The sequence below is a fragment of the Aspergillus thermomutatus genome (genome assembly GCF_002237265.1).
Source record: "Aspergillus thermomutatus strain HMR AF 39 chromosome Unknown NODE_227, whole genome shotgun sequence".
Taxonomy (NCBI): Eukaryota; Fungi; Ascomycota; class Eurotiomycetes; order Eurotiales; family Aspergillaceae; genus Aspergillus; species Aspergillus thermomutatus.
In genome coordinates, this window is record NW_020798277.1 from 17,831 (window position 1) to 43,319 (window position 25,489).

General features: G+C 51.1%; 10 protein-coding genes across 10 annotated transcripts; 6 read left to right on the top strand and 4 right to left on the bottom strand.

Moving 5' to 3' along the window:
• Window positions 1-449: 449 nt before the first annotated feature.
• On the top strand, window positions 450-1,306 carry CDV56_102810 (DUF1014 domain protein; the record flags this gene model as incomplete). Its single annotated transcript, XM_026756429.1, has 3 exons — window positions 450-506; window positions 611-711; window positions 796-1,306. 3 exons carry the CDS (start codon window positions 450-452, stop codon window positions 1,304-1,306), a joined length of 669 nt encoding a protein of 222 aa, XP_026611436.1.
• Window positions 1,307-1,790: 484 nt separating this feature from the next.
• pex7 (putative peroxisome biosynthesis protein (Peroxine-7)) lies at window positions 1,791-2,917 on the bottom strand (the record flags this gene model as incomplete). The annotated part of the gene is made up of 2 exons (XM_026756589.1): window positions 1,791-2,697; window positions 2,754-2,917. 2 exons carry the CDS (start codon window positions 2,915-2,917, stop codon window positions 1,791-1,793), a joined length of 1,071 nt encoding a protein of 356 aa, XP_026611437.1.
• Window positions 2,918-3,422: 505 nt separating this feature from the next.
• On the top strand, window positions 3,423-4,094 carry CDV56_103160 (uncharacterized protein; the record flags this gene model as incomplete). The annotated part of the gene is made up of 1 exon (XM_026756779.1): window positions 3,423-4,094. The coding sequence occupies one exon, from the start codon at window positions 3,423-3,425 to the stop codon at window positions 4,092-4,094; it is 672 nt and encodes a 223-aa protein (XP_026611438.1).
• A 222-nt stretch (window positions 4,095-4,316) lies between these two features.
• Window positions 4,317-5,720, top strand: CDV56_103265 (putative CUE domain protein; the record flags this gene model as incomplete). Its single annotated transcript, XM_026756884.1, has 1 exon — window positions 4,317-5,720. One exon carries the CDS (start codon window positions 4,317-4,319, stop codon window positions 5,718-5,720), a length of 1,404 nt encoding a protein of 467 aa, XP_026611439.1.
• A 262-nt stretch (window positions 5,721-5,982) lies between these two features.
• On the top strand, window positions 5,983-7,118 carry CDV56_103431 (LysM domain protein; the record flags this gene model as incomplete). The annotated part of the gene is made up of 5 exons (XM_026757050.1): window positions 5,983-6,201; window positions 6,249-6,529; window positions 6,582-6,712; window positions 6,786-6,944; window positions 7,015-7,118. The coding sequence occupies 5 exons, from the start codon at window positions 5,983-5,985 to the stop codon at window positions 7,116-7,118; spliced, it is 894 nt and encodes a 297-aa protein (XP_026611440.1).
• Window positions 7,119-9,411: 2,293 nt separating this feature from the next.
• On the bottom strand, window positions 9,412-10,500 carry CDV56_103802 (ankyrin repeat domain-containing protein; the record flags this gene model as incomplete). Its single annotated transcript, XM_026757421.1, has 1 exon — window positions 9,412-10,500. The coding sequence occupies one exon, from the start codon at window positions 10,498-10,500 to the stop codon at window positions 9,412-9,414; it is 1,089 nt and encodes a 362-aa protein (XP_026611441.1).
• Window positions 10,501-11,049: 549 nt separating this feature from the next.
• CDV56_103958 (uncharacterized protein) lies at window positions 11,050-11,952 on the bottom strand (the record flags this gene model as incomplete). The annotated part of the gene is made up of 4 exons (XM_026757577.1): window positions 11,050-11,347; window positions 11,424-11,620; window positions 11,680-11,868; window positions 11,923-11,952. The coding sequence occupies 4 exons, from the start codon at window positions 11,950-11,952 to the stop codon at window positions 11,050-11,052; spliced, it is 714 nt and encodes a 237-aa protein (XP_026611442.1).
• A 995-nt stretch (window positions 11,953-12,947) lies between these two features.
• CDV56_104149 (uncharacterized protein) lies at window positions 12,948-13,709 on the top strand (the record flags this gene model as incomplete). The annotated part of the gene is made up of 3 exons (XM_026757768.1): window positions 12,948-13,278; window positions 13,344-13,439; window positions 13,492-13,709. The coding sequence occupies 3 exons, from the start codon at window positions 12,948-12,950 to the stop codon at window positions 13,707-13,709; spliced, it is 645 nt and encodes a 214-aa protein (XP_026611443.1).
• A 489-nt stretch (window positions 13,710-14,198) lies between these two features.
• On the bottom strand, window positions 14,199-15,216 carry CDV56_104268 (putative lipase/esterase; the record flags this gene model as incomplete). Its single annotated transcript, XM_026757887.1, has 3 exons — window positions 14,199-14,407; window positions 14,462-14,890; window positions 14,943-15,216. The coding sequence occupies 3 exons, from the start codon at window positions 15,214-15,216 to the stop codon at window positions 14,199-14,201; spliced, it is 912 nt and encodes a 303-aa protein (XP_026611444.1).
• Window positions 15,217-17,864: 2,648 nt separating this feature from the next.
• ags3 (alpha-1,3-glucan synthase Ags3) lies at window positions 17,865-25,243 on the top strand (the record flags this gene model as incomplete). The annotated part of the gene is made up of 4 exons (XM_026758240.1): window positions 17,865-18,224; window positions 18,278-18,453; window positions 18,508-25,143; window positions 25,195-25,243. 4 exons carry the CDS (start codon window positions 17,865-17,867, stop codon window positions 25,241-25,243), a joined length of 7,221 nt encoding a protein of 2,406 aa, XP_026611445.1.
• Between the last annotated feature and the right edge of the window lie 246 nt (window positions 25,244-25,489).

Consider the following 25,489-nt stretch of genomic DNA (forward strand, 5'->3'; position numbering starts at 1 on the left):
GACATGATGGATTCGATTACTGCGATGCTTATGACTGCTCTTTCATTGGATCTATGTGGAGTTTGTTCCTTGATAGTTCATCTTTTCCCCGTTCAGAGCGTGCATTCAATGTTTGTTTGAGGTTATTTAGCATATTTGATCCACAGATTGTCAGCCATTTGCCGACTTTACTCACCATCTTAGAGCCAAACGAATTTTATTCAATGCTCTCGGAAGCACTTTCATAGACCACGAATCCCATCGCACCTCAAAGAGGGCTTTCCAAATCACATGTCAGCTACGTCAGCCCTACCAACTGCTTAGTCATTGAGTCACCGCCGTCGGTCGGACCGTAAAAGTATCCATCGGATGACTCGCCATCACAACAACTGCATCAAGCACAACTTCTCTCCTTCCGTCTGCATTTTCCTCAAAAAGATTTTACCTTTGAATTATAGCCAGCGCTCAAAATGGGAGGAAAGAAAGCTGCCGGAGAAAACTCCAAGAAAGCTGCCGGACAGGCTCGTGTATGTACCCTAACCCCGCCCCCGCTTTTTTCTGCCATCACCACGAGCATGTTCTATATCGGTTAAGGGAAGCTTGAGACTGACGTTCCACGATCTGCATACAGAAAGCCGAAGCTGCCGCAAACAAGAAAGCAGCCGAAGATGCCAAGCGAGCCGCCGAGGAGGACAAGGTGTGGCAGAAGGGCGCAAAGAGCGGCTCGAAGAAGTGAGCGCCGACATCGCGTCTCCTTTGCACGTCGTGATAGACAAGTAGTGGCTTGCTAACGTTATCTGAAAAACAAAAATGCAGGGAAGACGCAGAAGCCAAGAAAGCCGAAGCCGCTCGCAAGAAGGCCGAACGGGATGCCCTCCTCGCCGCCGAAGAAGCTGCTCAGCCCTCCAAGCCCAAGGGTGCCGGCGCCAAGCAAGCACAGAAGAAGACTCGCGGTCTGGATCTGTCGCAACTGGACGATGAGCCCGCCGGCCGCAAGGGTGCTACGCTCAACGCGTCGGGTATTGATAATGCGCTGGATGCGCTCTCCCTAACCGGCAAGGATCCGTCGAAGGTTGACCGTCACCCGGAGCGCCGTTACAAAGCTGCGTATGCGGCGTATGAGGCGCGCCGGCTGCCAGAGATTGAGCAGGAGAACCCCGGGTTGCGGAGGCAGCAGCGCATCGAGCTCTGCAAGAAGGAGTTTGACAAGAGCGAGGAGAACCCGTTTAACCAGATGCATGTGGCCTTTGACGCTAGTCGGGAAGAGATTGCTGCTGCTAGGGAGGCTGAGAGAAGGAAGATGGAGGCGAGACTGGCTAGTAAATAAGCTGCTCATCTTCAACTTTCTCAAACCTTCCTCCCGCTCTTCCGGCCCTTTGCCGAGCATCATTGGGCGAGGTGCGCATATCTCTAGGATGCAACTCTCGGCTTTTACGAACTATACCCGGGCTTTCGCACCCAAAAATCGATAGATCATGGATATAACATGATGATGATTGTGGAAGGGGCTTGAGCTTGGACTGCAAACAGCAGGCTTTGATGATATCTGACGAATCATGTCTTGAAATAGAGCACCTTGCATATCAGGTATCTCGATCGTCACGTCGATTGGATAGATTTTGTGGCTTGTGACTTGGTGAAAACAAAATTGCGAGAAATATTTTGTTCATATCAGAAATGTTCAATTTTGTATAATTTCCTTGGGAAAGCTAGAGTTGCTTTCCGCGGGCATGTCATAATGGTATCTCATGGCAATCTAAATAACCAATACAGGATGGGTAGAAAGGGAGAAACGATGAAACACAACGTCTTTATCCCATCAATGCTCGCACATCCCAAACATACAGGCTTTCATCCCATCCTACGCTGGCGCACCATCCCTCACTGCCAAAAAGACACCAATCAACGCCGGTGACAAACTCGGTATGCCGATTCATACGCCCCAGCTCCATGCCCATTACCGGACCGCCGGGGCCGCCACGCATGGGGTCGGCATCACCCATAGGTCCTGCGGTGGACTGATCGCTCCACGCGCGACAGGTCATATCGTAGCTACCGCTGAGTAGTATATTGGAAAGGTGTGGCGACCAGGCCAGTTTCCGGACCGCGTACTCGTGTCCCATCATCACCGTCTGAGGCCCCTGCTGTGGGGCACGGATGTCGAAGGTCCGGATGGTGCGGTCGACCCCGGCGGTCGCTAAGATGGACGGTCGGTACTTGTTCCAATCATGGGTGAGGACTTCGGCTGGAGCGCATGCGGCGGGAGGAAGGCCGGCTTTACCGGGAATGGGCGATGCCGGTGCAGCATGGATGGGAATCTGGAGGGTGAGGTGGTTAGATGCGGAGGCGGGCGTGCGAAGATCGAAGATGCGGACGTATGAGTCGGAGGTGACGCAGGAGAGTATATCGGGAGAATGAGGCGAAAAAGCCGCCGAGTAGGTGCAGCTGTGTGTAGGTAGGGTGAACAGAGAATGCGGCCGATGCGGCGACCAGACGCGGACGGTGCCGTCCCAACTGCTCGAACAGAATGTGTCCTTGGCTACGAGATTCCAGTGAACACTGAAGACCTCACGATTATGTTCTTTCCAGTTCTGGATGGGGAAGTCTTCCAAATTGCAGTCGAAGAGCTTAATGCTGCCATCGCCGGAGGCTGTGAGAACTTGATTCTCGTGGATTTCGGACCAGGCGAGATCGTAAAGAGAATCCTGTGTAGTAAACCTGGTGACTTTGTCAATCTAAGTTCCAGTTGTGACTAAGTCAACAAGGAGACACACCATTTGGCAGGTACGACACCATTCGGAGTCAGCTCTAGAATGAACAACCGGCCATTTCCTACCAGCCCAAAATTGGCCGACGCGGCGACGGCCAACCGGTTGTCGAAGAATGGGGAGTACTTGACTGCGCAGCCGTTGTAGCCCTCCGTGCGAAAATGAAGCATAGTGGAAAAAGGGGGGTATAGTATTTGAAATATAAGAATTACAATAAACCGAAGAAAGGACCGGTCATGAGGGTATCATTGTGGTTTGCAGCAGAACACCAGAAGGATGAAGTTGAAGATTGCGGGGAGAATCGCGAAGAACCGAGGTCTGATGGGGGACTAATTTAGTGAGGAACAAAAAGCAGATCCCACCATCGTCATTCCTTGAGGATTTGATCACCGCTGCAAGAACGGCTTCAGGACAGCAATTGTCTTCTTATCTACACCATAGACAATTTATTTGCTTCAAATGATCGCCTGTTTGTTGTTGTCCACTGTTTGTCCTCGTCATCGATGTCACTCTGACGACAATGACTCTGGATTAGCAGAAGCTTCAGTCACATCCTGATCGATGAGTATCTATCTACTGACCACCATTTGAGAATGCCAATCTACAAACCAGTAATACATCCAGTGATATACCTTTGAAATGGCAGAACCTGAGAATTGGCACTCTCCTGCCAACATGTTTCTCCAGAAAGAGGTCTATCGCCTCGGGTCAGAACCCGGACTCCGATCCCTTCCTCCTGGCCCCGAACGCGATTTCCTCACCCTCACCTGGGGTCCCATCGTGTATCGCACTACATATGCGCCAGACTCACAGCGTCTGATACCGATATTCCTCCGAGCACTCAACGAAGAAATTCAAAAAGCCCTCTCGAGATGTCTACCAGGAAGCCCCGAACAGGTCCGTCTACTCGAAAGAACATACGCCTCTAAAGTGTTCAACTCGCAGGAGGAATACCACGGAGTTGACGAGGAAATTGTCCGGGAAGCCTTTCATGATTGGAAGGTAGCTCTAGCGTTGCCCGCGATAGAACTACCTATCCGATTGCGGATGTGCCTGATGATAGATGATGGAGTGCTTTCGCATCTTACAACGACTGTGGATATGTCGTCTATGATGGAGAAGGATGCGGACTACTCCAGCTGTCCAGTCAAGGTCATAGAGGAGAACTTTCCTGACTTATATCGCCGTAACTCGAAGCCAACAAAAGAAGATTATCCTGGCTGGACAACAGTGGCATTGTCGGCACTCGTGGAGTTATATGACGGTCTGCGACGGGGCAGAAATCTAGAGGACTATCATAAATCTGGTCAGGTCTACTTGGGTAACGGTGACTGGAGTTCAGTATGAAAGCGTGATGGACCATAGAAGTGTATATTGAGCTTCCTAGAAGTACTCCATTAATAGGTATTGAATAATTAGATGCCGTTGAAAACGCATTCTGATTGGTCATATCGAGAACAATCACGTGCCCTTATACGAATTAGTCAGGTTTGTAGCTTCATCATCTTCGTGTTTGCTGCTGCACCAGGACATCCTCTTTGGCCCATTCTGAAGGTAGATGGCTGTCAAATGGATCGTTTCATCGCGAAAAAGCGGCCCCGGCTGAGTCCGTCGTCGGTTCAGCAGCAGACGCTGCCTCCTGACGAGGATTCCACCGACATGAAATTGGCGATACTACTTTCACTCTTTCCGGACATAGAACAAGATGCTCTACTGGACATTCTCATCTCGAGCGGCGGATCTATTGAAGACGCGTCTGCCGTGGTCACCGCTCAACGCGCGTATAAGCCAGCCAAAAAGAGAGCACTTGGTGCATCAGCGATCCAGACGTCTTTGACCTCACATATCACAACTGAGGCGGGTTTGCCACCAAAAAAGCAACTCACCCGGAAAGGAAAGACACTACATCTTTTCTCGCCAGAAGATGTTGCTGCTCATACTCCGTGTACCATCATCCATAATTTTTTGCCCCAGGATGAAGCAGATGCGCTCCTACTGGAACTTCTGGATGAGTCGAAGCACTTTTCTAGGTACAGGTTTCAGCTGTTTGATCGTACAGTTGAGAGTCCTCACACGAGCAGCTTGTACGTCTCTACTCCCGAGGAGCTTCGACAACAAACATCGGAATACACCTATGGAGGCGGTTTCCGTTCCAACGTGCGCCAGCTTACTCCATACTTGCGCGCCGTCTCTGCCAAAGTCCAGCGCGCAGTGAACGACGAGATACAGAAGCGTATCCAAACGTGCTACCCAGATGGGGAAAAGCTCAAGTATCAGTCACCTAAGGAGTGGGTGCCCAACGCGGCATTCGTCAACTGCTATGATGGTCCAACAGAAAGTGTCGGCTATCACTCGGATGAGCTGACTTATCTTGGTCCGCGAGCTATTATTGGAAGTCTGAGCTTAGGCGTGGAAAGGGAGTTCCGGGTGCGACGGACCGTGGCGAGCGATGACGATGAGAGGAATGAGAGTGAAGTGTCACCCACGGGGTCGACAGCGGATTCTCCGTCCAAACGGAAAGCGACGTCGAAGGGGACTGATGTTCGTGCTGATGCGCAGGGGCAAATCTCCATACACCTTCCGCACAATTCCCTCCTTGTTATGCATGCCGAGATGCAGGAGGAATGGAAACATGCTATTGCACCCGCGCAGACTGTTTCACCACATCCACTGTCGGGTAACCGGCGCATCAACATCACTTATCGATGGTATCGGGATTCTCTCCACCCGCGTAACATTCCGCGATGCCGTTGTGGCACACATGCAATCTTGCGGTGTGTACAACGTAAACGTGAGAACAGGGGTAGATACATGTGGATGTGCTATGCAGGATATGAACCAGGAAAGAAAGGTTGCACGTTTTTCCAGTGGGCCGAATTTGATGACGATGGCGAACCTCTTTGGGAGATTAAACCCACGGAGGACGAAGCCCCTACGTTGCGCAACTTCATTGAAGAAGACGACAAACAATGAACAAGCGGAACCCATTGCAATTCCCATAGCATTCTGGAAATGCGAGTCTATGAATTTTTCCAGTCCCTACGCATACAATGTCCCTATAGGGTACGTGCTTGCTATGCGGTGTCACAAGGGATTCATGCATTGTGAGGTTCCATCAACACTGAGCATTGCAGCTTCGCTTCAGCACTGAGAACGTGAGCTGAAAAGGTATAAATGCTGTCGAAATCCTGAACTATCTCGGTCTTCACAACACAATTGACAATCGTGGCTCAAGATGGCACTTCGTTCGATCCTCATTGTTCAAATTCTCTGCCTAGGCGCAGCCAACTCGGCTGTCGTCAAGAGGTGGCCGTCCAGCATCTCTCCGACTGGTCCAACCGATCCAAACGTTGCTAGCAACTGCGGCTATTGGGTGAATGACATTGGAAAGAATGACCAATGTTCTGACCTAGAAGAGTATTTCAACATTTCACGGGAAGAGCTGGTGGACTGGGTAAGTACTGGACCACACATGTGCTAGCCCATGATTCTGATGGCGAGTTCAAGAACCCTTCTCTCGGGGAGAACTGCCGACTTCAGACTGGCCATTCCTACTGTGTTGCTGCATCAGACATGATGATGCCGTCGGCAGATTCTGCCAGAGAACCGAGTCGTATGGACCTCGCAAGTCCAGCCGAGGTTGGCGATCTGCCCTCTCCCACACAGGGCGGCTTGGCTGCCAACTGCAATGCTTTCTACAAAGTGAAGAAGGGTGACAGTTGCTGGTCCATCATAAACAATTTCGGTAATTTTTCGATCTACCAATTCTACGGCTGGAACCCGTAAGTCGAATCGATCACTCAGGCAACAAGACAAAAGCTGACATTGAACAAGGTCGGTTGGCCACTCTTGCGAGCGCCTATACCCCGACTACTACGTATGCATCGGCGTTCAGAAAGAGGAACCCCCAGTGGCTACGCCCACCAACGTCCCTGGCCCGGTGCTGACGGGTACTCCAGCAAATTGTAAGTCCGAATTGAGCCCAGCAATTATCTGGTCTTTCTGCGAACTGTTCTCTGACAATATTGCTCGCCACAGGCAATAAGTATCACAAGGTGGCGCCGGGTGACAACTGCTGGGCCCTTGCAAATCAATATGGAATATCTTTGGAACAATTCTACCAGTGGAACCCCGCTGTAAAGCCGACATCATGCCAATCTCTGTTGCCAGATTACTACGTCTGCGTCGGTGTCGCTGGTATGTTGCTTTTGCCCGCACCCACTGATTCAGCTGCTCCAGCAATGGACTTGTTATCTGACTGAAATAGAACCCCCTGCCCCCAAACCGACACAAGAACCGCCGCAACCCCCATCTCAAGGCCAGCCAATGCCACATCCAATTCTTTCCAGGCTGCTTAGAATGCTGCTCTAGGATTCACCGGCGTCCGCACGACTCATACGGGCCACTCGGTTCCGCCGGATGGCGAGAGTGAGATATGACAATAGCCATCGCCCTTGGTCGCAACAGTGTCTGCTTTCCCAATGTCTTCCCCATGCGTGATTTTGTATGCAGCTTTGGGCTGCGGTGGGAGTGCAGTGTATACTTTGCTTCCAGTTATTTGATTTTAGTTGCACTTATTCTATCACGGCATTAATAAACTCATCCGGGCGAGTAATCACTATCTATTGTCATAGTAAATTCCCGAATATATAGGACTGCATGCTCTAGATAGGATTCTGTAGAATTCTCCTGCTACAGCCAAGTATTTTCTGAGATTATGTTCTCTACGCCGTGCCCTGTGGTAGTTGATGAATGTTTGTCTATCAAATGCAGTCTTAGACTAGATAGAAAGCATTTGCGGAATTGTGCTGGGATGAAGTCGGGGTAAAAATATTCAGTGTCAAGAGAGCCATAACTCTTGACCAGGACATCGAATACTCTGTAGTTCTGCCTAAATGATGTATGTATGTGAAAGGAAGCAGCAGCTATCCCGGTGAATACTTAACAGTAGAAAACCGTGCAATGATCTGAAGAACAAGAAACTGGTTATAGATTTTAATAAAGCGGATGTTACATAACGACAGCGTTAGTGGTGTAGCGGTTAGCATTATTGCCTTCCAAGCAATAGATCTGGGTTCGACTCCCAGCTAACGCACTTCTTTTTTTTCTTTTTCTCTCTTTTCGTCTGCCGCGTTTTTCATACCATTCTCGTCCTTTCGTTTGCTAACGACGTCCCCGAGCATCATTTAGGTATCTGTCAGATTGTAGGTAATATCATAATATGATTATGCTGGTAATCTGAGCATGTAGAGGTTAAACTGGGACATATTCATACTATATCCATGAATGTATGTGTTTTTCTATGTAAGGAGCGACAAGACCAGAAGTTATGTGCATTCTGGTCAACTAAGACTAACTAGAATAGGCAAGACAAGCAAGCGTAAAATATACAGTCTGATACCAAAGATACAGTGCTTCGACAGTATCTTATCTACGCAATTTAATTTACAGACCAGAGTCTACGACCAGGTTTCTTGGGAGGTTCGAGGTGATAGCAGAACCCAGCCTGGTTGAGCGGCTCTGCTGAAGCCATTGGTGATGCTGTGGTCAAGCTACTAAAGGGCGTATCGTGAGGACTCCTTTGCTAAGGTAGCAACATTGACTTGACCATTTCATCGACAGATCTGACGTGCGGGGTTATGCATTGTCTTTGCTTCTCAGAATACGGGGGATACGAAGGACGGAGTACCCGTAAGAGACTGTTACTGGTTGTAGTCACTACAAGACAGCAGCGGAGTCATTAGAGATTTGAGCCCAACGCAGGCTGCGTGACGACGAGTCTTAACGTTCGCTAGACTGAGTCTGGGCTCCATGACCCTCGTCTGTCACAGTTGTTTTGACGCCGCTCGAAGCTGGGAGTCATTAAAAGCATACCCCTCCCCTCCCCCTCCCAAGTCGCAGCGACCTTGTCGTCTGGTTGATAGCTGCAATCGGTCGTCCCCTCTTTCTGGACTGCGGATCTTCTCTTCCCAGTGGACAATTGCAGAAGTAAAGAGAAGTGTGTATCATCTCAGATGAGAGCTTGAGTGGGAAACGTTCAGAATCCACAGCTATCACATTATGGAAGGGTATGGAGTGCTAATTCGTTCTATTCTTGAGGGTCGAACTCCAGTATACTTGGATTGAGGCCGGACTTCTGCCCGGACATCAGTCAGAGAATAACCTTGTCACCTCCGACCATTGTCGTTTCTCATCCCTCCTTAGCTTCAGCAGAAGGTCCACCTCTTTCGAGGACCATAACATGCCCTTCCTGGAGCTCCCATGGGACTCACCGCAATCACGCAGATATCGTTTGATCTCAGGCGGGTGAGTTAATCGACTTACTGACCGCATATCTCTGTCGTCAGATGTTATTAATCCAGAGCCAGGAGTGCAACGTAGTAGTGCGCCTTCAAATAGCCAAGAAAGAAATTGCAAATGTTCATCAGTTGGGCGGCGGTATAGATATCTCCTGTAACTGAGATTGAGAGCCAAACGATGTACATGCCCGAGTCTTTACATTCATATGCAAGCAAACTTCGGCCGGTGGCGTCGCTGGAGGTGATGCTTAGGCAGGGCCTAGAGTGAGTTCATGTGCGAGTTCTTTGGAGCGGTTCACTCGAGAAAGGAAACGTCTGTCATCTAAGGCATGATTGCATTTGTCTTTCTTTTTAGCCTAGCCTAGCTATGATCGTCCCTGTGCCTGTTGCAGCAGTTTGACCACCGACTCATGTCCCGGGGTTGAAACCCACTCCCCACGAATCGCTTCCTCCCTCGTAGCATAATCTAACGGGGAAAAGCCCGAAGTATCTGTAATGGAAGGATCAGCGCCCGCGTCGAGCAGCAACTTCGCCATCGCCGGCAGGCCTGACCTGGCCGCACCGTGGAGAGCCACGCCGCCACGAGGTCCTCGTATGTTTGGTTCTGCTCCAGCACGCAACAGGACCTGCGCGATTTGCTCTCTGTCTATGGTAGCAGCGTACATCAAGGGCGTCATTCCCGGGCGGTCTGCCCCGTTCACGTCGGCTCCGTTTTCCAGCATCAGTTGCACGAGTTCCGTCTGGCCCCCAAACACTGCGGAGTTCATAATGCGCTGTCCAGTCCCATATGCCACATTCGGATCGGCCCCAGCCTCCAAAACAATCTTCGCGCACTCGGTCTGTCCACGCAGTATTGCATTGTGTAATGGGGTTTGCCCTTCCGCTCCGAGGTCCACCTCTCCGTTCTCCGGGGCATCGATGTCGGCGCCGGCATCGATGAGAGTCTTCAGCAGTGCAGCCTGCCCGTTGGTGCAACATATGTGCAGTGGGGTGCGGTCCTCTTTGTCTCTTGCCGAAGGGTCAGCGCCATGAGCCAGGAGCAGCTGCACCATGGTTATGTCTTGCTCGGTCAGGCAAGCATAGTGCAGGGGGGCTCGAAAGTGCTTGTCCGTCGGGGATGGATCGCATCCCGTCGATAGCAGTTCTCGAACAATGCCATGGTGGCCTTTTTTGACCGCGATGTGGAGCGGTTTCTGACCGGCGTTGTTTCCGACCATGCTCTTGGCTGCGGTGGTTGGGCTCAGTCGGCTGATCACATTGTCAATGTTGTACTCTGCCACCAGATGAAGCAGGGTGTTGCCTTCACTATCCACAGATCTTAGATGAGCATGGTTCAGCAAAGGTGCGATAGCTGGTATGGCATGTAGAAGAAGGAGGAGGTCCTGAGGGTCCAGATAGTTGGCAATAAGAAGGATGATCTCACTTGGTAGGCGAGGGAGGCGTTTCGGCTCCATATCATGGCTTTCTTCTTTTCATTCACATGAGTGATTATGTTGAGTAGATCATGCGAGGAAAAATTACATGGGATATAAATGGGGATGATAGATGATAGATAGAGAGAGTCTGACAAATCAGCCTGGTCATCATAATCATTCTCTGGAATCAGCCTTGCCAGTGTTGGCATGATCGAAGCGACTTTATCCTGGCGAAACACCGACCCCACTGTTGGTTTGCATTGCCACAGGTATCCTGCGTAGGAATTGTAAGCATAAGAGAGGCTTTAAGGTTGAATACTGTTCGTATAGGCTAAGCTGCCAGTGGCTCGTGGGGAAATGAAGTACTAATAGCCAATGATTATATGAACAATGGCCAATCTCAAGACAAGTTTAAATTGCATCATTTAGTCCAACATTCGACACTACACTCTTGCAAAATCATCACTGGTAGATCCAACAGATATAGCTATAAAAAGACCAACAGAACAACACAGGATGAAACAACCTCGATGTGACAGGATGATCGGTTCAGTCTCGATGATTCCCTGCGCAGCCGCCGCTACCATTCTAAGGGCAGTGTCCAGACCAGCGAAGATCCTTGTTAGGATTAATATCCGACACTGCTCTCTTCGCATACTTCAAGAGATTGATGCCGGAGGGACAAGTCGCAACGCGGCCGCGCTTGGTGACTGGTGTGGCCCCAACCTTCTGGGGGTCAATGAACCCGTTGGCGGCTTGGGTGACGGTCAATGAGCCGGAGTTTGCCTCAGCCCAGCGTCTGATGATCGTAATCACTGCATTAATCACCTCTTCCGTTGGAGTTTTCCCTTCCTTTGCGAATATGGCAAAGCCGACGTCGTAGCCGCTGCAGCAGACATGTTAGCTAGACATACCGACGAGCGGGAATATCAGAATCCTGAAAGGCGAATGCTGATACTGACTTGTTGCTGAATGGGGTGGCATCCACAATGCCTCCCTCGAGAGCTTTATGGACAAAATCCCATGCTAAGAGGCTGACTCGCTCGAATGCAATCTGCTGCTCAAGGTAATCCCTGAAGTTTCGCAACATGACTCTCCCCAGCCCATTTATACCGACGCTGCTGGAGAAGAAAGCATCATAGATTCCCTGTTGAAGTTGCTGAAAGAGGTCAATTGGAGGACAGGACCATGAACTTTCTAAAGTAAGGGGCTACTCACAAGTCCTGCCATGAAAAGAAACCGGCCTTGGGGAGACCACTGCAGCGTCATTGGGCCCAGAGCGCGCTGTTCCAAGGCGCTCACATCCCGGACTTCATGGACCTCAAGTCCGGCCACGCTGATATCGTTCTCCGATGGGAGGTTTTGCACTGGGTTTGGTAGCGCAATGACCGATGTGAAGGTTGCAAACTACCACGTAGCGTTAGCACTCGAAAGAGAAGTACGACGCTGCGGGAAACATACAAGCAAGAAGAGCTTCTTGATCAGGACCATCTTTGCGAGTTCTTTTCTCTGCAGGAATCTTTGAGTGAGCCAGTAAGTAAGACTGGTTTTTGCAAAACGGAATGTAACTGATTGTTGAAGTCGAAACAACTGCGTAGACCAGCAGATTGCTGCCCTTATATGGCTACCTTTCGTCCTCCTCTAACAGAGATTGTCCCGTATACCTTATTCCTTCTCTTCTACCAACATGTATAAAACAGAGAAATCACGCAATGTATTCCTCCGTACATTGTTGTTCAGCAGCTCAGCCTCTTTTGGGGCAGAAGGATGAGTTTCGACTGTGCTGGTTATAGTTGGGTTTTGGGGGCCCAGACACGAAATGATTCTAATAGATCATGAAACCTTGGAGATAACCAATTGAGACTGAAACTGTTAGGGTAGATACAACAAAGCGGGCTTGGAGGACTACATCCAACAAGCATGTGTCTTCTGAATGCACGCCAACACTCTATCTGAGATCCAACGTCTACAGCGCTTTGAGGTCCTACTCGCCATTCAGCCAGTACACCTGCAGAGAAAGACCTTGAAGCTGTCAGGGGCGGGTATAAGCCTCAGTTGGGGACTGTTATGGGAGCTGTGCTTTGCTGAAACGGCACAATCGCCAATTGATCTACCAACAGCCGTCCTTGCGCCTTCGTACAGGGATCCTGGACACGATTGAGATGAGCTCAAGGTGAGTTCCTCGTGTCTTCTTGAGGTCAACCTAACAGTCCGAAATTAGCCTCGCCAGACATTCGTTGATCCTTTTGGGGCTTTCTGGTCATTGCTTACGGGTACTCAAGATCTAGCCTTGGAGAATTGTTCATGTTCGACGGATTTAGGTAGGAGAGCAGACAAAACGCCTTGAGCGATGGCTCGCAGAGCAAGTATAAGAGGGCTCAAGATCAGCTGGTAGCCCTTCAAGATCAACAATCCAATTCAGAAACTCCTCGTCCTTCAATTGTCACCCCCAGCCTACCGCCAAAGCACCTATTGCCATTACCAAGATGTTCATTACGAAGCTTCTACCTGTACTCCTTTTGACTTTTGGAGCATTTGCTTCCGCCGAACCTGGACGGAATGTGCCCATCTCCGATGCGGAGTGGGAGGCCCTCAAGGAGGCCGGCCTCAAAAGGCGCGCTGATATCAACAAGCCCATAACGGACGTGGAATACGCAGCTCTTGAAGCTGGCGGTCTCACTACCAGGGGTCTGAACGAGCTTGAAGCTCGTGATCATACTATGAACTGTGGCCACAGAGTCACCGGAAAGGGAGGGAGCAATGGCCATGGGAAATGGGTTCCTGTGGCTCAATTCAAGACACTCGCACGCAGCTTTTGTATGATCACATCTTTCGACCTTATCCTTGTGGAGTTTCGGGTCACTGACTAGAGCAAATGCTAGGCGATGCGTACGTTGGGACGGATATCGCCAAGGGCCATGAAACGTCAGATACATACGGTGTCACACTTAGCAATGGAAAGGCCGGAAATGTCGTCTGTATGTCTATCCATCTGTTCTTCTCAAGGTAGGGACTAACTCTGGGACGTAGTCGCGATCTACAACACGGAATACAATGATGCTTGGATCCTCAACTCCGATACTTGCTACAATGCCATGATTGCACCTCTGGGTAACCATGCTAAGCGCGATGTATCCTTGGGCAAGAGGGATAACTGTTGGGGATCTAAGCACAATGACTATGAGGGTGGCTATTATAAGGTGGACAAGATTGGTGCTTTTGGAAGCGAGGTCTATGCTTCTGGTTAGGAGATCTTGCATTGGGAGAGGCTGTCCTCCTAGCTCCATTTTCTTATGAGTTGGCTTGCCCTGTCCGTTTCTGATCGTTCGTGGTCTTCAATTTGCGGCTTAGATGGTTTTCGAAGAATCAACAAGCGTATTTGTTCTCTTTCATGGTGTGTTTAATGCATCCTATCATCATCTTCTACTTGGCATCAGTTTGCTGCCGCCGAGGGCTTCTGCTCTGATAATCTACATGAGCGCCGTCTTGCAACGATCTGGCTGCTAGATGAGGGAAATCTACATCATCTTCAAACAACCTCCAAAGACTGAGACACAAATGACCGTCACCCTTGCCTTGCCACAGAAATATTCGGCTTGGGCCATTGTTCAGTCAACCCTAACAACCATCTCAGACCGTTGACACAATCTTGTTGCGCTTGTCTTGACACCTTCAATTGAGGCGCATATACCCAAAAAATATGCGGCAGCGACTTCGACTTCGTCAGACATTTCTTCTCACAACGATCGACAGAAGCATACCTTGTAGATTGATACACGCACTTCGATATCTGCGTTTTGAAGACCTCGCGCATAACACACTGCGTCGTCGCGGAGAATATCGACATCACAGATCTGGATGTACGTCTTTGGCAGCCCGTCAAATCGGCCCCAGAGAGGATAAGCCTCTGGATGTGCTCTCTCTGCACATGGAACCCCAAGCAGATCTGGAGAAGAGAAATGTTAACAGCCATACAACCGAGTCTTTACGGTGAACGAACCATGGTTTGCTGCCATGCCTTGTCTGTCAAGCTTCTCCGTCTCCACGTTCTCCGTCCACGACTGGTGTAAATACCTGAAACACGGTGGGATCCACGCCGCATCCGTGCCGCGTACAGTCACCGGTGCGCGGAGCAGGACGCCGCTCAGAGTGATGCTCGCAGCAGCAGTTGCCTTCTTCGGATCTCGCAGCCAGTCCCTCGCCTTCTGCGAGACGATGGCGGCGAGTTGTCCGCCTGATGACGTTCCACTGATCACTACTCTGACAGGAGGGCAGTGCTTCGGCAGGACGGTGGAGAGGTTGGTTACTATGCACTCAAATGCATCCCATCCGTCGTTGATGGGGATAGGATACTGATGCACCGGGCTGAGCCGATAGTCCACGCTGATGACAGTGCTGGGTCCGCCGAGTGCCATGTGCCTGCACGAGACTTTTGTTCCCCGTCAGTTATTTTTGCCCGTATGTGAGAGTGTGTCACCTACTATCTTCCGTTTCAAGAGAGCCTTGCACAAAGCCTCCAGAGTGGTAGAATATGACAACTGCATCGGATGTGTGGTCTTTCGGGGTGTAGATACGAATGGGAATCCGATGGTTATCCCTGGCTGGGACAGTCGTGTCAAAGCTTGATACTCGTTCAGCACATACACGACCTTCTGGAGAAGAGAGGAAACGCTCGTTCCGGCTCTCCTCGTCATGGCTGACAGTGGGATTCTGCGAGAGAAATGCAGTCCACTCGGAATGGAGCAAAGACATCATACAGTATGTGGTAGATTACTCGCTGATGCTGGTCGCAGAGAAGAGATATTAGCGCTGGTATCTGACAAGGCATCGCAGACTTGGAAATAGAAGCGGGGCTTAGGCAGCATGTTAACATTTCTCGTATTCTGTAGTTTGAGCCCACTCGGAGATGGCGAGACTATCGAATGGGGGCCATACCGAGATAGACTCGCCAAAATATATTCCGTACATCACTTCCACTCGTACTCTCCTCTCATGTGAGTTCAGTCGTGCCTATTCTCAAAAGCAATAGTGATTATTAAATGCTGCGAGAGTCAGTTGTTCTTAACTAACCAATTTTAACAGAAACCATGGCGCAGAGCGATAGACAAATAATAGTATCAACTCAACTACCACTTTAACCTTCTATTCCTTAATAAGACCCTCCTTGGCCCCTTTGAAGGTACGCTCAATATATCACTAGTGTTGGAGGTCAGAGGAAGGATCTGAAAACTTGATGGTTTATATACAGGATGAGCATCAGGTTGATTGGAAACCAATCTGATTCTCTCCCTCAACCTCAGAAAAGTCATTGGTATCACAGATACCAACCAGACATATCAGAGAGATCATGCGACGCCCCGCTTTGCGCGAGATTCCACCCAATATAAATAAGTTTTCTTATCCGGGATGCTCCAATGCTCCCAATCAACCAGGTAGCTGTCAGAGGAGTCAGATATTGGTCCGAGTCAATGAAGTCCTAATGTGGTACACAGAGGAGAACTGACCATTTGTTACCTTGCTTGTCCCAAACGAGGTTACGCATTGCCTCATCCTCATGTACCCTTCCGCAGTGGACTGTCTCGCTAAAATTACCATCAGCCTAGTTCGTCCATTCTAAAGAAGCTGAGTCTCGTAGTATCCATGCTCTCTGATTTTGCTGTCCAGCCTCCACACTGAACCGGAGGGGAAAGAGAACTTTGCACCGATATATTCATCGTCTTCGAACTAGATGATGTCTGGTTCAATAATCATGTTGACATAACTATCTTGATGCGCAAGATTGAAAGGCTTCTGCGGTGAAAGGAAGAAATAGCAATGCTGCAACTGGCGAAAACCAGACAGATGGAGAAAAGAGATTCAATGTACCTTGGCGAAAGGGTTGCAGAACAGTCACGTATGGCACAGTAGCGAGCGAGGTCAAGTAATTAAGCTTCTCACTCTTGATGCATGTCCAGCCTCCATAGCCTTCTGAGTTCTGACATGCAGAAGCTGTCTGCGACAATATTGTTACTCGACCGTATTTCGCATGCAATGAGTATAATTGTTATTGAATGTTCCTGATTGCTGAAGCCCAACGCCAAGCAGGGGCTGCCGGGCTACCTTTTCATTGGTGTTCCGGGTTTATTTTCCTAGACCCGGATCGTCCTTGATCCACTTGTGCCTCGCTCGGTCGTCTCCGATAGTGCATCAGTTGGTACACGCTGAGTCTACTCTGTATACCGATTCACCCGAGTCTGTTATCCTGAAAAGAGTCAGGCAGCGATCTCAGCGACCTGTCAGGCGACGCCAGCCTCTCATAGGCTGAACTGGGACCTGAACCATCAACCTGCAACTGCGTCGTAAGTTGTAACCAGGGTTTGCAGGGTGCGGAAAGCCTAGATTGAAAGATCGTTGGCCAGGTGTCGGATGTGGACGCCACTTACGGGGCCCTGAGATATTAATAACAGTGGCACGGTGCACATGCAGAGTGGGGGGACCAGTCCTGGGCCCACACTGAGCCGTTGCTTGTTTCGACTCTCGAGGAGAAATCTCGGACGATGCTAGAATTTTCTGCTTTGCTATCTTGGCCTTGATAGCAGCTTCGGCAAGGCGGATGGCGGGACGATCGGGTAGGCTTACTATGTACCTGGTAGGCTGGTACTGTGCTCCACTGATACAGTATCGTGATCGGGTCCTCACCGAAGTGTAATCTTCATCGTAGGAATAATCGAGACTAACATGAGATTGAATAACGGGTGATACGATGTACTCGATTTGATAAACTTAATGACTGATGTTGGTGGCGAGGGAAAAAGATACTTACATACATTGTGTTGAAGTTCTGTTGCAGCCTACGACCAGACCACATGACAAGAGTTTACTGTGTACTGCGTTATCTCTCGCAGTGGCTTCTGACAACTGACAAGAATCAGTGACCCCCCAGACAAGTCCAGATAAGACCAGATAAGTCCACACACACCGTACAGATAGGACTCAATATCGCCAAATCAGGGATCCGATTCGAAATCTTCCCAAAATAACCACAGAAAACCGTCGAAGTGATGTCGTGGCTCGTGGTTGGCAGCCCACTGCTACCCCACCGCGGTGGAACAGTCCCAGATGTCTCATGTCGTTTGATCGAGACACCGGTCTGTCGTCATTATATGGAGACTGCAAAGTCTTTTAGTGGGACAATGGCCACCTGCATACGGCAGCAAGCAGCGCTGGATGACTTTTCTTCCGGTGTTCCTGATCTAGTGGTGTCTCAACGCCCACTGACTGATCCATCCTGTTACATTTTTCCTTTTGAGTCGACAGATCACTCGTTCTTTCGTTTTCACCATCCTTTGTTTGGCTCTTCCGCAACTCAGAACATGATTGACAGGCCCTGTTCGCGACTGTCGAGAGCTTGAGGCACTTCAGAAATGTTCACAGAGACGCAGCGCTCAGCGGCTCTCATCCTGTCATTGCTGAGCGTCAGTGCACTGTGTTGGCCCTACACCGAGTCGCTTGTTGATTATAATTTGAATGAAAACAGATCGGCGGAATCGCCGATTGACTACTGGGGAGAATGGCCGAATCATGAATACCACCCTTCGCCGGATAACTGGCGCTTCCCGGTCTACACGATCTTTTTGGACCGCATCGCCAACGGTGATCCGACGAATGATGATATCAACGGTACCGCCTTCGAGCATGTGGTGAGCTCGAATCAGATGCGTCATGGAGGCGATCTGGTTGGGTTGATTGATACGCTGGACTACATCAGGGGCATGGGTTTCAAGGTCCGCTTGAACCGCTTCCGTGGCTACTGATTGTCTGTTGCTGACAAATATAGGGCATCTACTTTGCTGGAACAGGCTTGATGAACCTCCCTTGGGCCTACGATGGCTACTCGCCGGTTGATACGACTCTGCTGGACATGCACCATGGCACCCTGGAGGACTGGAGACGGACCATCACCGAGATTCACAACCGTGATATGTATGTGATCATGGACAATACGCTGGCAACGTAAGTGTGTGCCCCGACCACGTCGTGTTACCGCCAGCTTACTTTGATACGCAGCCTGAGCAACCTGATCGGTTTCAAGGGCCACCTCAACGACTCCGCCGATTTCCGGGCAGACGAATATGAGGTCGAGTGGATCACGGATCGACAGTATGCCGATTTCAAGTTCAGCAATGAGTACAACAAAACTTGCGACTACCCGAAATTCTGGAATGAGACTGGCTTTCCCTTGGCGTCCGGCGGGGTTGAGGAATTGAAGGGTTGCTACAATAGTGATTTTGATCAGTATGGAGAACTGGAGGCGTTTGGCAACTTCCCTGACTGGAAGCGCCAGCTCACCAAGTTCGCGTCAGTGCAAGATCGCCTGCGTGAATGGCACAAGCCCGTGCGCGATGTTATCACCAGGCATTATTGTATTCAAATTGCCAGTTTGGATATCGATGGTTTCCGTTATGATAAAGCTGTTCAGGCAACCCTCGAGCCCCTGGGCGAGATGTCCGCTGCGTTCCGAGAATGTGCGAAGAAATATGGCAAGCATAATTTCTTTATCCCTGGCGAGATCACTTCTGGCAATACCTTCGGCAGTCTCTACCTTGGGCGCGGCCGTCAGCCAAATCAGCGTCCTGACTCCGCGGGTGCTGCTGTCCAGCTGAAGAATGACTCAGATGCTCAATACTTCCTCAGAGAAGACGGCCACCAAGCGTTGGATGCAGCTGCGTTTCACTATACTATCTACCGTTCGATGACCCGTTTCCTCGGAATGGACGGTAACCTCGTTGCCGGCTTCGACTTGCCTACGGATTTCATTGAGGCATGGAACGGGATGCTTGTGACCAACGATTTCCTGAATCCCTTCACCGGTCAACTCGACCCGAGGCATATGTATGGCGTGTCAAACCAGGATAACTTTCGCTGGCCCGCGATTAGAAATGGCACGGAGAAGTACCTTCTGGGTCTTTTCATAGTCACACTGGAGCTCCCTGGCATCCCCCTCATCCTATGGGGTGAGGAGCAGGATATGTATGTTTTCGATGCCACTGCAACGAACTATCTCTTTGGTCGGCAGCCGATGACATACCAGACCGCATGGTGGACGCATGGCTGCTTCAACTTGAATACGACAAAATTCTACAATTTCCCCAATGAAAGGGGTCTGACCGGCTGTCACGACATCACTGTCACGTACGACCAGCGTAATCCTGCTCACCCACTTCGCAATATCATGAAGCGCATGTTCGAAATCCGGGAGCACTATCCAGTTGCTAATGATGGCTTCTATCTCCAAACCCTCTCCCAGCTTACCAAGGATGTCTATCTTCCTGGTTCGTCGAGCACCCCCACAGTGACTGGTCTGTGGTCGGTGTTGCGAAGCTACTTCCCCGGGGTCCAGACGGAGGCGGATTCTAAGGGCAACACCAGTCTTTGGCTTGTATATCATAATGACAACAAGACCGTGACCTACGGCGGTGACTGCAAGAATCGGAATACCGCGTTGTTGGCCCCTTACAAGTCGGGGACGAAGCTGAAGAACCTCTTCTACCCTTACGACGAGCTCACTTTGGAAGACGGTCCTGGCGAAATCGAAGTCCAGGGCAGCAACGAGTCCTACGGCTGCGCTCAAAACATGACTCTTCTTCCTTGGGAATACCGTGCCTACGTGGAGGCAGATAGCTTTGTTGAGCCCGGTCCCACAGTTACCGACTTTGTTCCCGGCCACGACGCACGTTTGCTGTCCTCGGAGGACACGGGGGAAACCGTCGACATCCGGCTTGGATATTCAAAAGAGATGGACTGTAACGGCGTCACTCAAGCGATCTCCCTGAACTCTACCACCCAAAAGGGCATCGCACCGACTCTCGATACATCCAGCGTTAACTGCAGCAAGATCACTCCACGGACAAGCAGTCAACAATACGTCGGAGAGGTTCCCACTGTCTGGACATGGTCCGCGAAGCTGAAAAACGTTCACCATGGTATCCACGAGCTGACCGTCAAAAACGTTACGACAACGTCCGGAGCCCAAACCAATGCCGTCGACCGGTTTTTGTTCCGCGTGGGAACTCCAACGAACCCGCTGATAACCCCGCTCGCCAACTACTCTACCAGCCTTGTGCACAAATCCGACAACGGCAGCATTTACATCCAGCATGAGGCCGCCGGAGCTGACCTGTTCCGCTACTCGACGACTTTCGGTCGGACCTGGTCAGATTGGACCACGTATACCGGTGGGAACACAACGATTGACATTGCTCCTTGGACCGGCACGGATGCCCAGAAATGGAAGGGAACTCACGTCCGCGTACAGTATTTTTCGAGGCTTACTGGTAGCAGTGACTACATCCAGGAAGGTGACTATGACTGGGAGGAGGATGTGCCACGAAGATTCCCTCATCTGTGGTGGAACGGCCCATACAATCAGTACGGCTATGATGCAGGACTGGATAGCAGTATGAGGTACGACACCAAGGAAAATCGCTGGAAGTATGATTTTGTGTACGAGTGGCCGTCTGTGGGACAGATCAGTGTCTGGGGAGTGGGTTCAGATGGCGTGCCAGATCCTACAGAGGTCTATGGCGACGTGGATAACTCGTCTGTTGTCCAGAAGCTTCCTCCGTCCTATCTCTCATCGAACGTGATCAATATAACCACGTTGCCTCCATTTCCGCACCTCGGCTGGACCATCTCTCTCAATGACGCTAATCTTCGATATGAGATGACGCCCGTCGGGTCTGGATGGGTCCAGCTCGTCCTCTTCATACTCCTGTGGGTTGTTCCCATCCTAATGGGCCTTGCCGGCGCCTTTATCTTTATGAGAACGTTCTACCGCGTCAAGCTGAACACGGATGGTACTGCGGCTAAAGAGGATAAGCTGCCGCTGCTCTGGCGCAAGGTCAAAGAACAGTTCGCGGGAGACGACGATTCGGGAATGGCGATATCAGACAAGGCCGTGCTGCCAGACAATGCTATCGCGGGCGCACCCGAACATCGACGTACGGTGTTGATCGCCACTATGGAATACCTCATCGAGGACTGGAAGGTCAAGGTCAAGATTGGTGGTCTGGGAGTCATGGCACAACTAATGTCCCAGCACCTGAGGCACCAGAACCTCATATGGGTGGTCCCTTGCGTTGGCGACATTGAGTACCCCGAAGACACACCAGCGGAGCCTATGGTAGTCACCATCCTGGACAAGCCCTATTTGGTGAATGTGCAATACCACGTCATCGACAACATCACCTATGTCCTCCTTGATGCTCCGGTTTTTCGGCAGCAGACGAAAGCTGAGCCTTACCCCCCGCGGATGGATGACCTCGACAGCGCAGTCTACTATTCGGCATGGAACCAGTGTATCGCGGAGACGATCAAGCGATTCCCTTCGATCAATCTCTACCATATCAACGATTTCCACGGATGCTTGGCTCCACTTTATCTGCTGCCGACACGAACCATTCCAGTCTGTCTATCACTGCACAACGCGGAGTTCCAGGGTCTCTGGCCGTTAAGGACCCAACAAGAGAAGAAGGAAGTATGCTCAGTTTTCAATCTTTCCATCGAGACCGCGACCAAATACTGTCAATTTGGAAACGTGTTCAATCTTCTCCATACCGGCGCAAGCTACCTTCGATTTCATCAGCGCGGTTTCGGTGCAGTGGGCGTGTCTAAAAAGTACGGAAAGCGCTCATGGGCTCGCTACCCAATCTTCTGGAGTCTTGACAAAATTGGCAGTCTTCCGAACCCAGACCCCTCGGACACTGGTGCTGTCGGCGATGGTGCAGACGCAGATGTTCCAATCCCTTCTCCCGAGGATCGGATCAGAGACAAGCTGCAGGCGCAGAAGTGGGCTGGTCTGAAGGAGGATCCCAATGCCGATCTTCTGGTATTTGTCGGACGGTGGTCGAAGCAGAAAGGAGTTGATCTGATCGCGGATGTTATGCCGGCGATATTATCAGCCAGACCTCAGGTGCAGCTGATCTGTGTTGGGCCAATCATTGACCTGTATGGCAAGCTGGCTGCTATCAAGCTGGAGCGCATTATGGCCATGTTCCCAGGTCGCGTGTTCTCCAAACCAGAGTTTACGATTTTGCCTCCGTATGTGTTTTCCGGCGCCAACTTCGCTCTGATCCCGTCTCGGGACGAGCCATTTGGGTTGGTTGCCGTCGAGTTCGGTCGGAAAGGTGCGCTGGGCATTGGCTCTCGCATTGGAGGTCTAGGCCAAATGCCCGGTTGGTGGTACACGGTCGAATCCGACGCGACCCGCCATCTGTTGCACCAGTTGAGGACTGCTATCAAATCCGCACTGGACTCGGACCAGGAGACTCGGGAAGAGATGCGCACGAACTCCGCCAAGCAGAGATTCCCTGTGTTGGAATGGATCCAGAAGCTGGAAACCTTGCAACAGACGGCTGTCCAGATCCACCATGCAAAGAACAAGAACACTGTCACTGGCCCCATGCCGGAGCCGCAGATCTACTGGGAGGTGCAGAACATGCGGGACTCCACGGCGAGTCTACCTGGATTGGCTCAACCTGTCCCAGACGGTCTGGAGACGCCGCCGTCAAGAGTGATGCTCAATGCCCAGTCGCGGTTTCAAGAGCTGCAGGCGGACGACGGAAACAGGAGCAGTCTGGGTCGTAAACTCTCCCTCGGCCGACGAGCTGGACCTGGCCAGGGCGGAAACCGTCTAGTCAAAAAGTCGCCGCGCAACAGTCAAATCACCGAGAGCCAGGTGGATGAGGAGGCCACCGACGCTGATGCCGATGAGGATGACTCCAATTCGCACCGGGTGGACTATATCTCATCTGATGAAGCTTTGAGGGCAGTCAGCAACGCCCTTGGATATCAAGACATCGGCGAGTCCGTTGGAAACGGAAACGGAAACAGGAACAGCAGTACGCCGCCTTATCCTTCCATGCCAAGCTCACCGTACTACATCTCGCGGGCTTCATCCCCAGCGCCGAGGACGCCTTCTGAGATGCCTCAATACCCGTTCCAATTGGCACTTAATTCTAGCGAGAGCATGCCGTTCGCTCATTCCCGCAATGTCTCTGTCCTGTCTCTGCCGTCGGTGATGGGCGACCACAATCAGCAAGTCTTCGAGCTGCAAAAGGTCGATCCGACCTTTACGGACAGCATGGGCCACTTCACGCGGCGATTCGAGCAGCTGCTCAACAACTTGGACAAGAAGAACTCGATGACGGACTGCTGTATCGAGACGTACTTGATGAAGAGCGAGCGCAAGTTCTATAATATGTACAACGACGCGCAACTGAAGAAACACCACGCCAAGGATTCTATTTCTTCTTCGGCCAGCCCGGACCATATCGACCATGAGACGCAGTATAACCGCCTCTCGAACGCCACGGCCGGTTCGGATCCGAGCGACTCCGATGAGATCGATCGCTGGCTTTCCCGGCTGGGGTACAGGCGCCCTATTGCCATTCAGCGATTCATGAGACGACGGATCGGAAACTGGCCCGTCTACGCTCTGTTTCTGGGCCTTGGTCAGATCATCGCGACCAACTCCGCTCAAATTACCCTGCTGGTCGGCCAGGTAGGCGAGACGGCAACCAAGTTGTATGTGATCGCAGCAATCTACTGCCTCTCATCGATCGCATGGTGGTTCATGTATGCCCGTCTGCCAGCGGTGATCGTTCTCAGTCTCCCATGGTTCATATACTGCCTGGCGTTCATCGTAATCGGCGTGTCTCCATTTGGATTGTCGGCTCTCGGACGAGGATGGGCTCAAAATGTCGCTGCAGGCGTCTACGCCGCCGCGTCGTCCAGCGGTTCGTTGTTCTTCGCCCTCAACTTCGGCGACCAGGGCGCCGTCCCCGTTAAGGATTGGATGTTCCGCGCCAGTCTCATCCAGGGAATTTCGCAGCTGTACACTGTCGCGCTATGGTACTGGAGCTCCAAGGTCACCGCCACCGAAGTTGGAGGCGTGTCCACCCTCGCATTGGGCACGTGGAGGCTCACGGCCGTGGTGATGCCGATTGCCGCCGTATGTTTCTTTGTCGGCGTGCTCATCGCCCTGGGCCTGCCCAAGTACTACCGCCAAGCGCCCAGCCGGATCCTCTTCTTCTACACATCGCTCTTCCGTCGCCGCATCGTCCTCTGGTTCTTCTTCATGGTCATCGTGCAGAACTGGTTCCTGGCCGCCGCCTTTGGGCGCAACTGGTCGTTCCTCTGGTCCTCCAAACACGCCAAAACATGGGAGGTCGTCGTGCTCGTGGTCGGTTTCTTCATCGTCCTATGGGTGCTCATTCTCTTTGCCTTCCGCGCTCTGTCCAAGGAGCACAGCTGGATCCTCCCCGTCTTCGGACTCAGTCTGGGCTCCCCGCGTTGGGCTCAAACATGGTGGGGAACGTCCAATATCGGCTACTATCTCCCTTGGGCGGGAAGCCTGACATCGGGTGCCATAGTCTCCAGATGTCTGTGGCTCTGGCTCGGCGTCCTCGATGAGATCCAGCAGGTTGGCCTGGGTATGATCCTCCTGCAGACCCTGACAAGAGTGCATGTCTGCTTTGTCCTCCTGGCTGCGCAGGCTGTGGGATCGATCGCTACCATCTGCGCTCGCGGATTTGCACCGAATAGACTCGGTCCCGATGGTATATCGCCGAATGTCGGCACGTCGGTGGATAAGATTGCCAATGCGTGGTTCTGGATTGCCCTGTTCTTCCAGCTTTTGGCCAGGTAAGACCGCCTCCATTATGATCTGAAGGGCTATACGCTAACTGGACACAGCTTCGGCTTCCTCCTGTTCTACCGTAAAGAGCAGCTCAATCGGCCGTAAGCCCAGCTTAATGCTGGATATACATCGCTTGATGATTCATGTTTATAGACGGCATTCGAATTATCTGTATATAGATGTACTATAGACATAAGTTGATCTTATAATGAATGATATGACCAAAGAGCTCTGGTTTTATCTGTCTACTCCTGTAGCGAGAGAGACCAAGAGGAAGGTGGTCCTGGCAGTGCGTTCCTGAAAGATGCTGCGCCTGTACTCATTGTCTGACTAATAATAGACTGATTGTGA